This window comes from Bos indicus, chromosome 4 (assembly GCF_029378745.1).
Source record: "Bos indicus isolate NIAB-ARS_2022 breed Sahiwal x Tharparkar chromosome 4, NIAB-ARS_B.indTharparkar_mat_pri_1.0, whole genome shotgun sequence".
In the NCBI taxonomy this organism is placed as follows: Eukaryota; Metazoa; Chordata; class Mammalia; order Artiodactyla; family Bovidae; genus Bos; species Bos indicus.
In genome coordinates, this window is record NC_091763.1 from 97,070,316 (window position 1) to 97,087,155 (window position 16,840).

The 16,840-nt window shown below is 38.1% G+C and overlaps 1 protein-coding gene across 2 annotated transcripts in view; it reads right to left on the bottom strand.

Moving 5' to 3' along the window:
- CHCHD3 (coiled-coil-helix-coiled-coil-helix domain containing 3) overlaps nt 1-16,840 on the bottom strand; it is a 293,253-nt gene that overhangs the window by 230,300 nt on the left and 46,113 nt on the right. For both annotated transcript variants that reach the window (XM_070788178.1, XM_019959100.2), the window contains exon 3: nt 1,002-1,083. In XM_070788178.1, coding sequence (XP_070644279.1) covers nt 1,002-1,083 — 82 coding nt within the window. The remainder of the gene's footprint in view (nt 1-1,001; nt 1,084-16,840) is intronic.

Genomic DNA, 16,840 nt, shown 5'->3' on the forward strand with positions numbered 1-16,840 from the left:
ATAGCTTTTCTTCCAAGGAGCAAGTATCTCAACTTCATGGCTGCAGTCACCATCTGCAGTGATTTTGGAGCCCAAAAAAATAAAGTCTCTCACTGTTTCCATTGCTTCCCCATCTATTTTCCATGAAGTGATGGGACCAGATGCCATGATCTTTGTTTTTTGAATGTTGAGTTTTCAGCCAGCTTTTTCACTCTCCTCTTTCACTTCCATCAAGAGGATCTTTAGTTCTTTGCTTTCTGTCCATAAACGTGGTGTCATCTGCATATCTGAGGTTATTGATATTTCTCCCAGCAATATTAATGCCAGCTTGTGCTTCATCCAGTCTAGCATTTCGCATGATGTACTCTGCATATAGGTAAAAGAAGCAGGGTGGCAATATACAGCTGTGATGTACTCCTTTCCCAATTTGGAACCAGTCTGTTGTTCCATGTCCGATCCTAAATGTTGCTTCTTCACCTGTATACAGATTTCTCAGGTGGCAGGGAAGGAGGTCTGGTACTCCCATCTCTTGAAGAATTTTCGACAGTTTGTTGTGATCCACACAGTCAAAGGCCGTGGAGTAGTCAATAAAGCAGAAGTAGATGTTCTTCTGGAACTCTTGTGCTTTTTCAATGATCCATCAAATACTGGCAATACCCATAGCAGATAATGTAATTTTCTATCAAAAATACATTCATTAAAAGAATCTAGCCTGAGAAATGCCAGAAGAATCCTCAAAAACTATTTTTCACATACTGAAAAACCAAGGCTCAGTTATTCATGCAACTGAGAACAACACAAGAGATAAAATGGTGACTTACAATTGAGTTTGGGAAAGGGATAACCTAGGGCTTTAACAAGCACAGTCCAAAACCAAAAAGAGCCACATCCATTTATGTTCAGCAGATTCTGAAGTCGAGCCAGACACCGATGATGAGTCTCTTTATAATCACTCCTCTCCAAAAGCATTTCATAATTATGACAGGTCCACCAAAATCTGTCTCAAACACCATGAAACTCACCGTTTCTGATTTTCAGATTCTTTCTTGGCCTGCTCCAATGCCAGTTCCTCAGCCACTCTTCTTTTCAATTCTTCATCAGAAACTAAAATCAACAAAGAAGGGAAAAAGATACAATAAGTGACTTCTTTAAACAAAAGCATGAGAATACTCAGGAAGATGAAACTGAGACTAGATCTTAATGGGCAAAGTTCTGCCAGCTGGTCAGTATCTCCTTGGAACCACCTAAGCACTGTGGAAAAGACCAATTAGTGCACTTCAGAAGTAATTTAATCAAGAGCTCTCTGGCGACCTAGAAATCTCCATACCTGCCAAAAGTTATAATAAACTCAAGGAGCTGCTTACTGCCCAGTGGGGACTGAGCCATTAAGTACAAATTCTTTAAAATGATGTCCTACCACTAAAGTCTGACAATTGCATAGAGAAAGAGGCGAGGCTGCAAGGAAGGGACTTCAGAGAAGAAAATGACATCAAAACATTCCCACTTTGATAACTGAACATTTTAAAAAATCACTTATTAGAGAAATAAAATCATGTGTGGTTAAATTCACTTATCCATGATTTATGAAAAAGGAATTCACTGACTCATGAAAATGTTAAAACCATATTTTTTGGAAAACGTGTCCTTCAAATTCAAGTCCCAACAATTGGAGAGAGAGACACAGAACAGTGCTGAGAACACAGCTGGAGCTTTCTAAGTACCTGGTGACTTGACTTGAAACAGCTGGTCTTTCCAATTAAATGATTTTGTACAATATGTTTTGTAAGAGTCTTACAGCTATGACAGCAAATAAATTGACAAATTTTATATACTCTTTAAGAGCCCTCCCTAAGAAATAAGCAAGGACTATTTCCTCTTCACTACCCAAAACCCACTACCCAAAACTATGACCAAGAAAGCACCAGAAACATTTAAACTCTAGGAATACACACAGGACCTCACCCAGGATTTCAACTGGTTGAGCCTATTAGATGGAAACTAGACAGTACTGTCTCTGCTCTTTGATGACATTTTATTTGATAATCTTGATATTATAACAACCTTGCCTTAGGAAATACGCAAAAATTTAGCTGACACTGGGTAACAGCAAGAAAAGAAAATATATGAAAGCTCTTAAGGATGTTTTCTGTTAATTGTGGACTATCAGAAAATAGCAATATCAAAGGACATCATCAAGAAAGTGAAAAGACAACCCACAGAATGGGGAAAAATACTGGCAAATCATATAGCTGTTGAGGTGCTTGTATCCAGAATATAAAAGAACACTTACAACAGAACTGAACAATAAAATGGTAACATAACTAAAAATGGGCAAAGGACATAAACAGGCATTTCTCTAAAGAAGATACACAAATGGCCAATAACTGCATGAAAAATCACTCAATAGTATCCATCATTAGGGAAATGCAAACCAAAGCCACGTGATTTACCAATTCAAACTTAATGAAAAAGACAATTAACAGGGGTTAGTGAGAATGTGGAGAAACTGAAACCTGCATATTAATACACTGCTGGTGGGAATGTAAAATAATGCAGTCAGTATAAAAATAGTTTGGCAGCTTCTCAAGATGCTAAACAGTTACCATATTACGCAGCAATTCCACTGTTAGATACCGTGTATAACCAAGAGAACTGAAAACATGTCTACACAAAAACTTCTAGATGAATATTTATGGCAGCATTATTCATAATATCCCAAAAGTGAAGACAATCTAAATGCTCATCAACTGATGGATGGATAAACAAATGTAGTATATCCATTCAGTGTGATATTATTCAATCATAAATAGTTATGAAGTACTAATACGTGCTACAACATGAATAAATCTTGAAAAAATGCTAAGTGAAAGAAGTCAGACACAAAGGTCACGTATTGTACATGGCCATTGATATGAAATGTCTAGAAAAGGCAAACCTGCAGATGCAGAAAGTAGGTGAGTAGTTGTCTGGGGCAGGGGAGTGGGGGCATGGAGAGTGACAGCTAAGGGGGTATAGGATTTCTTTGGGGGTATTGAACATGTTCTAAACTAGACTGTAAGATGGTTGCACAATCTGCAAATACTAAAAATTAGTGAACTGTACACTTTAATGAGTGAATAGTACAATATGTTAAATGTCTCTCAATAAAGCTGAGAAAAGAATATACTATAAATGAAAAGAATGATGGACAAGGAACCAGAGAAAGATGTACGGACTAGCTGAGGTTTGATCCCAGTTTGCCCATCAGCAACTTGGGAGACCCTGGGCAAGTTACTAGCCTCTCTGGGCAGTTTTCTCAAGAAGTTGCTCTCAAACGGACATTCTCCATTAGAACTATATATATATATATATATATATGTATGTGTGTGTGCGTGTGTGTGTGTGTATACACACACATATATACACACACACATACATATATATATACACAAACTATTCTGCTGTTTGCCATTCTTCTACTTGGTAGTCTAAAGTGTGAGACAAGTCTCTGTTTTGAAAAAGTCATCCAAAACAAAAACTTTTTAAGAAACTAAAAAAGAAATTGTTTGATTCAGGCAAATCTTAAGATTTTTTTTTTCATTTTCTTTTCCAGCACTAAGAGTTTAAAACAATACAAAACCCAGCAGAGAAATTACAGACAGTAATGGCTCGTCAAGGAGTCTGGATAGACTTTGTCTTTTTATCAGCCAGGCTTTAGGTCAATCAGCTAACCTAGCTGAGTTTTGATTTCCTCATCCAAAAACAAGACCGGGTAGGTTACATAGATGTCAGCTGGCTATGAAGTTCCAGGCTATGCCCACCACAAGGTGATGGTTTTCACGGTTTCCTCACCCTCTTATCACCAAGCAAAACAACGTGACACAGTTTTTCAAGTTGTCCACAGCTGGTAGCTCTATTAGTAGCAAACATTGAGACACATATTTAACCCAGTTAGTACTACCCGATGAAACTATACTGTGAAGTACAGTATATCAGTTTGGGTCAGTGCACAGTCAGACCACGTGTAAAATCACACAAATCTGCCAGGATAATCAAATTATCACAGCAAAATTTTTCTCAGGCAAAATTCAATCAAATTCTTGATCACAATTCAGCTGAATTTCACTCAACAGAACTAGGCTTTGGTAAGACCTTGGTATACCAGGTCTAAGCATGAAGCAGTGAGATCGATCTTCTAGGGGAGCTGATCCAACATGTCCTCACAGTGCACTATAAGGACAGTGCACAGTCAAAGCTCTGGTGTTTCCAATAGTCATGGATGGATGTAAGAGTTAGATCATAAGAAGGCTGAGTGCCAAAGAAGTGATGGTTTTGACTTGTGGTGTTGGAGAAGACTCTTGAGAGTCCCTTGGACTGCAAGGAGATCAAACCAGTCAATGCTAAAGGAAATCAACCCTGAATATTCACTGGAAGGACTGATGCTGAAGATCCAGTACTTTGGCTACCTGATGTGAGGAACTGACTCATTAGAAAAGACCCTGATACTGGGAAAGATTGAAGAGCACATCGAGAAGGGAGTAGCAGAGCATGAGACAGTGAAACAGCATCACCAATTCAATGGACATGAATTTGAACAAAGTCTGGGAGATAGTGGACGACAGAGGAGCCTAGCAGGCTGCAGTTCATGGGGTCACAAAGAGTCAGACATGACTTAGCAGGTGAACAACCATGAATGCCTCTCACATAGGGGCTTCCTACCAGGGGAAAAGCCAAATTCAGCAGTGAGTTTTTCATGATGCTGTGATAAACCTCAAAGAGAATGGTGAGGACTCCTTTTCCAAATGATGGCCAGGTTGGGGGCTGGGAAGCCAGCCATGCCAAGAGAGACTGCAGAGAAGGAAGTGCAGAAGGCTTGTCTGCCAAGCCACCTGCCGTGGGTGAGGTGGTAAATAGATGGAAAGTGGTGCAATCACCTAGGTAGGCCACAAGTGGAGGGAGAAAGGTGAGAGGAGGAAGCACCAGAGATGCAAAAGGCAGGGATGCTCCCGAAGCCACTGAAGAAGACACGCCCAAGGGACCAGCTAGTTCCATCACTTCTGGTCAGTCAAAGCACGGCTGTCTCTTTAATGCCATAGCTATTCCTGGAAAAGACACACACACACACACACACACACACACCCCTTTTGGGTCCCAAGTTCAAGGTCACAGCTGAAAAAGTAATTACTTTAGCTACAATGGAGAATTTAAAATAACAAAAGATAAAACATGACCAAGCATAAAGTTTAAAATCTAAAATAGCAATTCAAAGCCCAGGCAGGAAAATAAACTGGTGTGGTAATGGGTTTTGAGCAAATCTAAGTTTCATGTTATTTGTTTTTAAATCAATAGAATACAGAAAGCAACAATACATTTCTTCTAGGTAGATAGGTCCAAAGTGCATGAGGGAAAACAGATATACCATTTGGAGACCACTATTTAAAATGGCCTTTCTGAAAACACTCTTTTCAGCTTCAGGATCTAAACATTTTCTCAAATAAAACTGTTATTAAACTAAAAGGTCAGTGTTTCAGGATGGACTACTTGAACAGAAGCACAGGAAAGGCCAACTTTGCCTATTAGCACAGTGAGTTTCCAAGCAGATCTTTGGGGACTGGCAAAGTTTGTGAAATGAGAAAAAGTAAAAATGAGAAATTTTCAAACCATATACATCAGATTTGCCAGGCAAATCTGCAAAACTAGTTCAGACTCAGTAAGTAGGGTTCCAAAGCTTTCATATACATTTCTCACTTTCCTTTTAAAATGTATTAAGACAAAAGGATGCTTTCTTCACATACTTGTAACTCATGGACTTGGTAAAATGTTCTCAGAAACCACTTTAATTTTTTTTCTCAATGGCAAATGTATCCTAATAAACACAAAGACTGGCATTTTTGTCAATTAGTTATACATGATATGACACTGACCACAAAATATGTGAGAAAAAGTCAAGCATTACAACTGCTTGGTGTCTGCCCTAAACCCTTTATTTGAAATTACTATTGAAAGTAAGAAGTATCTGAATTAAAAACAACTCAAATTTATGCTTGCTTTAGGTAAACAGCATTCTAAAAAAGAAAATGTTTTGGTTAGTCCAAAGATTCTTCTTTACTGACCACCTAGCAAACTTTTGTCCCTCTTAGCCATGTTCTAAATTACTAAATTAAATTAATAAATTCTAAGAATTTCTAACTTGGGGATCAAATAACAAACTCCTAACCTTATATTACTTGATTCTTAGTATTCTCAGGAACTGTGGATACCACGGTCTTAATTCTGAGAGAAAGAGCAGCATAAATTTCTTACACTTCACTTGTCTTCTATGTTGCATGACAATGTCCTAATTCTCTGTTAAATGTGGTTAAATGTGGGGTAGAGAGGGATGGGGTAGAGGAGATGGAACTCTACAAATATATTTAAGATAGTTCCCTGAATGATGAACAGAAATGACTCCAAAAGACAAAATGTCGTTATGAATGGCTCATCAAGCCGTAACACAATAGCTTATGTCATGAAAACACAAGACTAAAAATACAACCATGATTTGACTTACACAGATTCCCTGGATTTCAAGGAACATACCAATTTCCTTTTGCAACTGTTTCCACTATGACTTTCCCTTTCCTTCATTTTCTTAACATAACCCTTACATTATAATTCCCTCCTCAATTACAGTATTTCTGAAACTATCTCCATAAGTTACTTAATAAAAATTATGGCTTGCCTCTTAGAGAAATGTCAGGTCCTTTGGGATTTTTCCTTTATTCCATTTCTATTTCTGGTCTTACCATTTGCTGATATGTATCATATCCAATTTTATAAAGCCTATTATTTTCATATGCTAGTTTAAAAACACCAAAGAGAACTATGGCGGTCTACTCTCAGAAGGAAATAAATGTAGGTAATTGCATAACACAAGCAGCAGATTTTAGATAAACACTGACTCTGCCAGGATTGAGATAGCTGAGCCAAAGCTAACACCATAAAATACAGCCAAATTAAATTTTCAGCTCCATAGAAATATCCATTAATCTTATTATTTCAATAAATTCATTAATATAAAAAGAGCACTGATTGTTTAAAAAATAATAATGGAAGCATCCATGCAATCAATGAAATACAACACAGAGTGTATCAGGAGTAAATGACTCACAGCATGGGCTGCAGGATAAATCTTGTCACGCTCCTTATCTTATAAAAGGTACAGGGTTTGATTAGAAGAGTCAAAAGATGGCTACAATAAATCTCCAGGGTTAGAAAGAATCACGTAACAGTGTGCCATTATCCATTTGTGGCAGCATCTAGTTAGCAGACAAACCTGATTTAAGCACACACACACACACGGAGTGTTAAGTGTGATGATAAGCTGACAGTAACGTTCACCATCACCTTAAGGGTAATGTAACCTAGGACTGACTTCGAGAAATGCCATTTGTCTAGATACCTGGCCGGGTAACTGAGGCCACATATACATCAAAGCTAATGACGACGTTGGAAGGAAAATCCTTAACTGCACTTTCAGAACCATAAATATCGAATCAGAAGGTACAGTGTCACAAAGAGTTTGGCAACCTAAACATCAACTGCATCAAGTTAATGGCTTATTTTGCAGTATTACTGCTCCATGAGGATTTATATGCTTTCGTAAATTTCTAATCTGAATGGCATAATATGCAAATAATGTTCATTTTATTGTTTGCCTCACAACAAGCACTCCTGGAAACCAGCTCCATGCTCCATTCTATGTGAAAACAAACATCAGTACGGGCTGCAGACGCTGTATAGCAGCAGAAAGGCTCATCACTCATATTCTACGGTCTCCACATTTTTAAGAAGACAATTCATAAACCAGTATTGAGAATCAGATATACCTAGTATTTCATGTCTTAATATTCTGAATAATAGTTGCAAAATCTCACACAGCCTCTAGGAAAATAAGATCTATAATTTAAATTAAAAAATAATAATTACCTCTGGATATTGCTTTTTGATGCATAGCTTAATTTTTTTGTCTGTTTCACAAATGGATGTATTTTGTTCACTGGGGATAAAACTATAAATTCAGCAGCGTTAAACCTCCAACCCCAAATGCAGTACCAAAACCACCCAAACCTTTTCCTGTTTCTTTACAATAGTCCTGAGTGTGGCCACATTCAAAGGCTTCTCCATAAAGATCCATGACACACAAAGAGGACCAAGCTGGATGTAAAGGCGGTTCCCGTCTATTCTGGCTTTGCCATAATGCGTTTTTGTGACTTTGTTCAAAAACACGTCATTGCTTTAGGTCAAAGCTGTCTCCTCTGTAAAATGAGAACCCAAGCTAGAAACTCTCCAACAGCCTTCCCCTTAACACGGCTGTGTTAAATGAGAGCCTGACAAGACCGAATTCATGCTTGAGCCTCCATTTCCCCAAAAAGCCCCAAACCGGAAGGTGAAAGAACCAAGGTTCTACCGCTGACAACATATACTGCCAACTGTTCCCCTGAACTGACGTTCCGCTCATCTGGGACAACTGTCTAGCAAACACCCTGAAAACTAGCAAAAACATCCTCTACGCTTTACAGGCAAACCAAAAACAGAGGAGGGAAGGAAGGACAGGGTGAGAGACAGCAATATTGTGCAGACTCTGCTAGGCACACAGCAGCTGTTCAGTAAACATCTTAACTGCTTGCTCTCTGGAGTCAACATCAGTCATTAGGGGAAGTAAGCCACCAACTTTTCAGGTAACTTAGGGATGATTCAGAAAAAACTAAGAACACCCTCTCCAAAATCACATGTTATCTAAGGAAAAAGTGCGGACTGCCAAAAGAAATTCAAAACAAAGGGCTTCTCCCCAGTTCTGCATGCCACGACCACCATCACCAGGCTTCTGCTCCTGTGGACACTTCTGAGCCACCACTACCAGCAGTGGATTATTCATAAAGGAGAGAGGGATGGACATTCATTATAAGCTTATTGTACTAGCTATAAGGTTTAATGCTTAAATATATGAAATTATTTTTGCTTAATTGTTTTCTCCCAAATCAAGCAGCCTCGAGGAATATACAAACTAGAGAAATCAATCAATTCACTTAGTAGTAAATCCACACTGATTTAATCCTATTCTAGGCTTTGTAGGAGATGAAGACATATGGTTCCTACCATTAAGGAGATAAGAGTCTGAATGAGTGCTTTGGGGGTTTAGTAATAATGAAACTTACAAAGGTGGGGTGTACTCATGGAGTATTTCACAAAGGAAGAGGTACTGAAGCAAGGACATAAGACTAGACAAATGGAAAGGAAACCAAACAAAGCTTATTTGTAAGGAAAAAAAAAATGAAGGGTAATTTATGCTCATTTGTGAGGAGTCTTGGAAACTAGGCAGGGCTTGGATAAGAAATGTTAAGAGAGAGGGTATCATACACAGGTGTTTAAAAATGAAAATAATTCAATGAAATGGGGTATTCCAGGAAGTCTAATCTAGTCTAATCTCGCAGAGATTTGCAGATTAATTGGATGGGGAAAATGTAAAGCAATGAGTGGTTCTCAAAAAGCAGCTTCATTCTCTCTGCCCCCGTCCCCCAGCAGCATCACCGGGAATCTGCTAAGAGATGCAAACTCAGATGCACCCCAGAACTATACTTCAGAAGGCCTGGGGGTGGAACCCAGCAATCTGTGTGCTAAAAAGCCCACCAAATCTGAGGTGCTCACTCGAGCCTGAGCTTTGCTGGCATAAGCTGATGAGGACCTGAACTAGGATACTGGCCATAAGCATGGATTCTGAGATACAAGGACTTTGATGGGAAAAACTGATCATCTGTGACTGAGAGATGAACAAGAAAGAAAGTCAAAGGTGCACCCAGATGCCAGAAAACTAACACCCAGCATGGTCAATAAAGTGAAGAAAGGTAATAAGTTTCAGGTCAGACATTCTTTCAGTTGAAAGTAATGGCAAAATCACCACATGGAATGGCAGGCAATTAGACATTTGAACCTGAAATTCAGATTTGATTTGAGACTTGGCTGGAAATGCTGATTTGGAAATAATTGTTACAGATCTGAGATCAGTGAATTTTCCTGGAAAAATAAAGAAAATGTATAAAGAGAGTAGAAGGCTAAAGAAAAGGCCTTAAAAATTCATCAGATGAAGGAGAGGCGTGAACGAACATCATTAGAGACCAAGAAGAAATGGAATGGGAAAAGCAAGATATGAACCAAAGTACTCTGTGCAGAAACAGTGAAACAGATTTCGACTCATGTGCCAATTCTGATTAGCTGGCAGCAGCGGCCTGGGACACTCTGTGCAGGACTCCACGGCCTAGTCCAGGTACAGTGAATTCATGTCTATCCTGGGCACAGCAGGAAGACCTGGCAGCATGCTTGCAATGACCCACCGTCCCATGGAGTGCATGGAAATCAGGTGGTCCGGGCATCAGGAACCAGTGGGAGGAGACAATGGAAGGCAGCAATTACAAGCCTCTCTTCACCAAGTTTACAAATGAAACAAAAAGGAACGAGGTGGAAAAATTATAAATAAAAGATGATTTTCGCAATTGGTAGAGACCTGTGCATGTTTGAAGGGCAGTCATAATCAATAATCTGCAACTAAATTATAAAAGACTGATGAATGCTAGTGGTCGCTGCTCAAAAGTAATTTAGAGACTATAATGTCTACATTACTCACAAAGATGTGGCTGTGCAGCAGCATGGACCAGTTCACACTGATTTATCATGTTCCAGTCCTCCTTCCTGATTGCCACGCCGATGCAAGCCAGGCTCACAGCACATTTCTCTAAGCATAGTTTAGAACACTGCAACAGTGGACAAGCCCACTCTCGTGTGCTAAAGGGCTTTAACCAAGACTAATGTCCTAACCTAAGTAATTTGCTTTGGTAAATAGAAAGTCAAAATAGCAAGTCATAAATCATTCTTCCTTCTTCCTATTAGTGATAAAAACTGTATTTTAGCCAAAAATCCATTACTGCTAATAAAATTCCTAAATTCAACTAAAATATTTAGTACTTCAAACTCTGACCCACACTATTTTCCAAGGAAGACTTTAAATCTATCTTTGCACATATTCGAAGTCCAAGGAAAGCAAAAGTCTAAAAACAGAATCTATCTTCTAATCCACCTACAGCCCTGGGAAATGTCAACTAACTCCAACCTCAAGACTTTTCTTCTTCTGAATGAAAGTAAAAGTTCTGACCCAATGACAGCCCTTTCTATAAGAAGAAGAAAAAAAAAAAACCTAGAGTCCTATTTCTAGATATTGGCCTACCACTAGGCAGCAAAAACAGTAGGCAGATCAGAGTCAGAGAAGGCAATGGCACCCCACTCCAGTACTCTTGCCTGGAAAATCCCATGGACAGAGGAGCCTGTTGGGCTGCCGTCTATGGGGTCGCACAGAGTCAAACACAACTGAAGCGACTTAGCAGCAGCAGCAGGTCAGAGTCAGACCTCTGGGCTTCAGTGGCTTCATTGATAGTCCATTAAGGGTGAGATGCCAAAAAGGACCTATTTAACCCATGAGCTAACCACTGCAGAACAACGGCCTCTCCTGGGAAGTTTTAAATAAAGCAATTGAGATTTTACACCCATGCTTGATTCATATTTTATTTATGGTAGTTCAAATATATTAAAACTGTGAGGCAGCATAATACATATTGGTATAATATTTTTCATTAAACTATACTGCAATACCCTGAGCTTCGTTTTTTAATTCACACTGTGAAAATTAGGTCAGCCTCGCTTTTATCTATAGCCCTGTTATTTTTTTCCTCCATCCAACGAATATCTACCTATTGTTCAGAAAACCCTATTTCAACGTAGTCACCGGCGGTTGCAATGTCTAATAAACCAAACATAATTCTCTGTGAAGCACTGTGGAAACTCTGTGAAGTCAATGACCACCAGTGACTTCACCATCTGTAAGAGACAAGACTGTGCACAAGAATTTCAAGAACAAAGGCCCTAGCTTATCTTTTAAACACAAGAATGTACTTTACCTTTTTTCTAAAAGTAAAATTATCTATAGTCAAGTTCAACTCAACAGAATAGTACAAACATTTATTATGATTATATTCCTAAAGATCCACAAATTTTCTTCACACTAGTGTTACACAGAGAAAGGCCGTTGAACACTTTGTCTTTCAGAAGCAGTTATATCATGTGCTCAAGGCTTAGGATGTAACTGGTTTAGAACACCTGGGATGACATAAAAGGTCCTTGTTCAGACCACTGGGTTTCACCCTATAGGGTGAAATACAAAATAAAGTATTTTGTAACACTCCCTCTACTATGCTGAAAATAAATAGACAATACAGACACAAGGTTTTTAATCAATAATACCCTAAGTGTACCATTAAAAAAAAATAAAGAGAAATTAATTTATAATGAATAATGGCATTTTAGTATGTAAATGCTCAAGCCTGCACTTGTTGCTGTTGTTTAATCACAGAGTCGGACACAAGCTGTAGCCTGCCGGGCTCCTCTGTCCATGGGATTTCCCAGGCAAGAATACTAGAGCGGGGGACAGCCATCTCCTTCTCCAGGGGATCTTCCCAACTCAGGGATCAAACCCGCGTCTCCTGCATTGGCAGGCGGGTTCTTCACCACTGAACCACCAGGGAATCAGACCTCAAGTCTATACCAGATACAATAAAACAGGCTGACTCGTGAGCTTCTGTTAAACCACCGCATATGCAATAGCTATGGTTACTGTGACAGAGCAGTTGCATCCCCAGAAAATTCAGAGTATCTTTAAACTATACAAAACCACACGCCTTCTGTCCGTTCTGGGCTAGGTGGGCAGGTTTTCAGCTGCATGAATTCCTGATGGGACATTCTGAAATGGAGGACACAGGACAGTTCTTCAAGGGGCGGAACTCCCTGAGGCACTGCAAGCTCTCTAGATCCCTGTCCCCACCTCCCCACTAAACACCAGTGGCTTGCCCACAGATCTCTAAGCCTCCCTGGACTCAGTACTGCCCCACCACCGGAAAACACTGTTATAGACTGGGCCAAAATGTTCACCCTGATAAAAGATAAACATGGGAAACCTAGTCTGTATGACCACTGATAATCACAAATAATGCACTTCCAGTAATACGGACTTTTCAAACACAGATGAAAATCTGCTGATGACAGCAAAGCACCTTCCTCCCACATGACCTCTGCCTCAAGGTGCCCAAGCACTACCAGCTTCCTCTCTCTCCATACTCACCAAAGTCACATCTCCCCAGTCCCACTTCACCTTGACTGGGGGAGGGGGCATTGGTGTGTGGGTGTGGGTCGCTTAGTCGCGTCAACTCTTTGTGATTGCATGAACTGTAACCTGCCAGGCTCCTGCTATTCCTTAGGGTATCCAAAACCACTTTGTGCTAAATTATCCAACTGTCTTTTTTTTTACCCCCTCTCCTGGTGCCTCAAAATATGTCATATAATAAGGACAAGGACTTCATTAAGAATCCAATGGAAATGGAAAGTGACTACAAACTACAGCCAAGCCCCAGCTCACTGTTATGGTATCATAAGAATGCACACAGATACAAGGTGATACCCACCTACCCAAGCTATTCAGATACATTAGGCATTCACAGACATTTTCAGATTAATGTTTTTAAGAGTAAATTTCTCAAACATAGATTTATTTCAAGCTGACACACTTCTCATCAAAACTATCTACATCAGATAGCTCTTGGCCAATTAAAATTATATCTTTCATAGGTGACAATATCAGAATTAATGTTGAACAAACAGTTCAATAAGGCTATAATTTTATATTCAAAGAAAATGAGAAAAGGATTTAAAGTTATTCACTCTAAATTAACTTATAATAATTCACAGAGATTCCATTTTGAAATTAAGGAGTTGAAGGGTTTAATAAGGAATAATTTCTCTATAAACACCAAAAATAAATTAGCTTTTACTACAGCATATAATACAAAATTATATAGAATAAATGGTAGGAAAGCAGCAACGGTACAATCTAAACATATAATATTTTAAAAGATACACATTCATGTTCTTTTTAACTCTTTTAACTGTTATCAGGCAGAGGTCCCTAGGAACTATTTTAATGAAACTAATAATTAGAATAGCAACTTATCCTCTGTAAATAGTAATGTCCAAGGTACATGATGATTACATAAAATAATGTGCTAAGTAATATGAGATTTCCCCTCTGAATTTTCTTACCAAACCCTATCTACGCCATCGCCTACCCTGACCTTGTTTGATATGAGTAAATATAAATCTTCTCTAATTTCATGACAAACTGTAAATTAAATGAATCCAAATTAATAAGACTTTGCTGTGTGTTTTATCACTTAGAAATGGCTTTAATGTATTTGATCTCAGTTATATAATTTACAAAGAATTTTACAGCGAGGCATTTATGACATTATTCATATATAAAAAGATCTTTTAAAAGATAGTATAAAATGATCAGATTTAAGTTGATACGCATCTGAAACATGGCCATAAAATAATCATAATGGTACAACCTGCCACACATGAAAATGAAAGACTTTCATTTTATAATCATAACCGTGGGCCGAAGGCGTGTGTGTGTGTGTGTGTGTGTGTGTGTGTGTGTATACACCACAGGATTGTGAAATACACACGCATGTTATATTTGATTTCTCTTAAAGGACATAAAAGCAGATTTCAAAACAAAACAATTTTAATTAAAGAATCAGGTTTAAAGAGAGACCGGTGTTCTATTCCTGACTCTATTCTCTGTGACTTAAATTTTTATCTGTAAATTACCAATGAAGTTTCTCTTGAAGATGAAATGAACTGAGGAGGTATTTTAAGTCCAAAATGAACTCATTATGAAAACAGAATGAAACGCCCCTCAACTGAAGAACCATCAGCATTTTATTTTAAAAATCCTGACTGATGCTATATAACATTTCATTGAGCCAAAACTATAGTTTGTGAGAGGCTATTTTAAGCCATATATCCTTCAGAATGTCAACATGCTAGGATTTACAATTTTTAAAACCCACAGCAAAGAGTGTGTAACAGAAGAATTTGTGGTGCATCTTTCAAGAGGATTTAGGATCTAGCTTGATGTCCAGGTCCAATTACATAAGTATTTTAGTTTCTGATCTCCAAGGTTCACATATTTATTGTAAATTAATTTGATCTGACAGTAACAAGAATTAATTGGAATCTCTTTCATTGTCTTTGAACATTACTAAAGTCACAGATTATGATGAATGAAGAGGAGACGAAAGGGTAAGGTAAAATTGATGCTGATCAAGGATTGTCTAAAAATTCATTTTCATGGCCAGGTTAAATGACTATTAAATCTTCCTCTTAGAAGCATGAAGGCTGATGGCAATGAGAAAGACTTAAACAACAAGGAAGAGCAATATATCTTTTACACATAAAATAATGAGAAAAAGGAACCAAATTACACTTCCAAAAATAGGAAAATGGCCAAATAGTAAAACAGAACAGCCATATAACAAAATACTAAGCTAATATTAAGAAACAAGTAATAATATTAATCCCAGAAAAATAGCCTCACAAGTAACCAAAAAGGACAAGATACTAAAAACTGAAAATACTGTTGCTCTTCATTTTGTTTTGTATTATGTCCAGCTCTGAAAAAAGCACAAGAAATACATACACATATACGGCCTGGAATGATATATACAAAATGATGATGATTATCTTTGAATTTGGGGAGAATGGCTCATTTTTCTTTCTCTCTTTATACTTAATAGTATTTTCATACCAAAAGCACATTTTTATATTCATAACCATTTTAAATGAGGCATGAATAAACAGGGGAAAAAATGCCAGTTTTTACAAAAACTATCAATTCAATCAATTCAATGAACATCCACTGTACAAATTATATCAGCTCAGCTAACAGAAGTTCAAACCACTTTCTATACACCAAAGGAGAGTTGACTGGGATTAAAAAGTGTAGAAAAGTCTACACAAAAACAACACCCCAAGATTCAAGATAACAAAATTGGCTTTCATTTTCTCCTTTTACCCCACAGCCATCCTGCCTATACCCCATTCTTAAAAGGCAAATTACTCAAAGAAAATACAGTCACACACCACTATGATACTAAAGTCTTATTTCTAACACAGTTTTTTTATACACTGTCTGGAAGCACACCACGTGACGAGGGCTGCTTGACAAAGAATTCTTCTGGATTGAAAATGATGATTCAAAGTGTCAGGAAAAAAGACTCGGTGGCCGTACTAAATGTATGGAGAATATGGAGGAAATCTTAGCCAAAATATTCTCTTTTCACTTCAGTTTTTAATGTAGCATTTAATTTTTTGCCTTCCATTCAGACTTTTCAATTGATAATACCAATGCCCCTAGTATGATGAACAATATATGTTACCAAAGACAGCTGATGAAAAATCCTTAGTCAGTGACTTAAGCAATCAGCTGAGGTTAAGTCAGATAAAAGGAAGGAAAGAACCACTGACAGGATTTTCTGCATCAGCAACAAATGTCCCGCAACATAACGCAGGTGAAGCTTCATGGAGCTACACTGCCCACAGGTAAGCACTCACTGCTACAAAACGTCACTCTATTTGGGGATGTTCTAGAAAATCACTCTATAAATTGTCCATTTGGGCTGTGAAACAGACATAGAGATCTATTTATTTTATTCCACACACACGCATAGGCCAAAAGAACATATAACATCAACGATAAATTTTAACTATATTGTATCTATCATTACATCCTTTGTTGCCACCAGCAAATTAAAGGATTCCGTGTTCTTTGCTTGCTGACTCGATTTATACTTGGTAGGAAATACATATCAAAATATAGCCCTGTTTCTCTAAAATGGTATCTGACAACTTCTCACTGGGGTTCCACGGCCTGAAGCATCTCTAGTAAAAGCTATTATTCGAT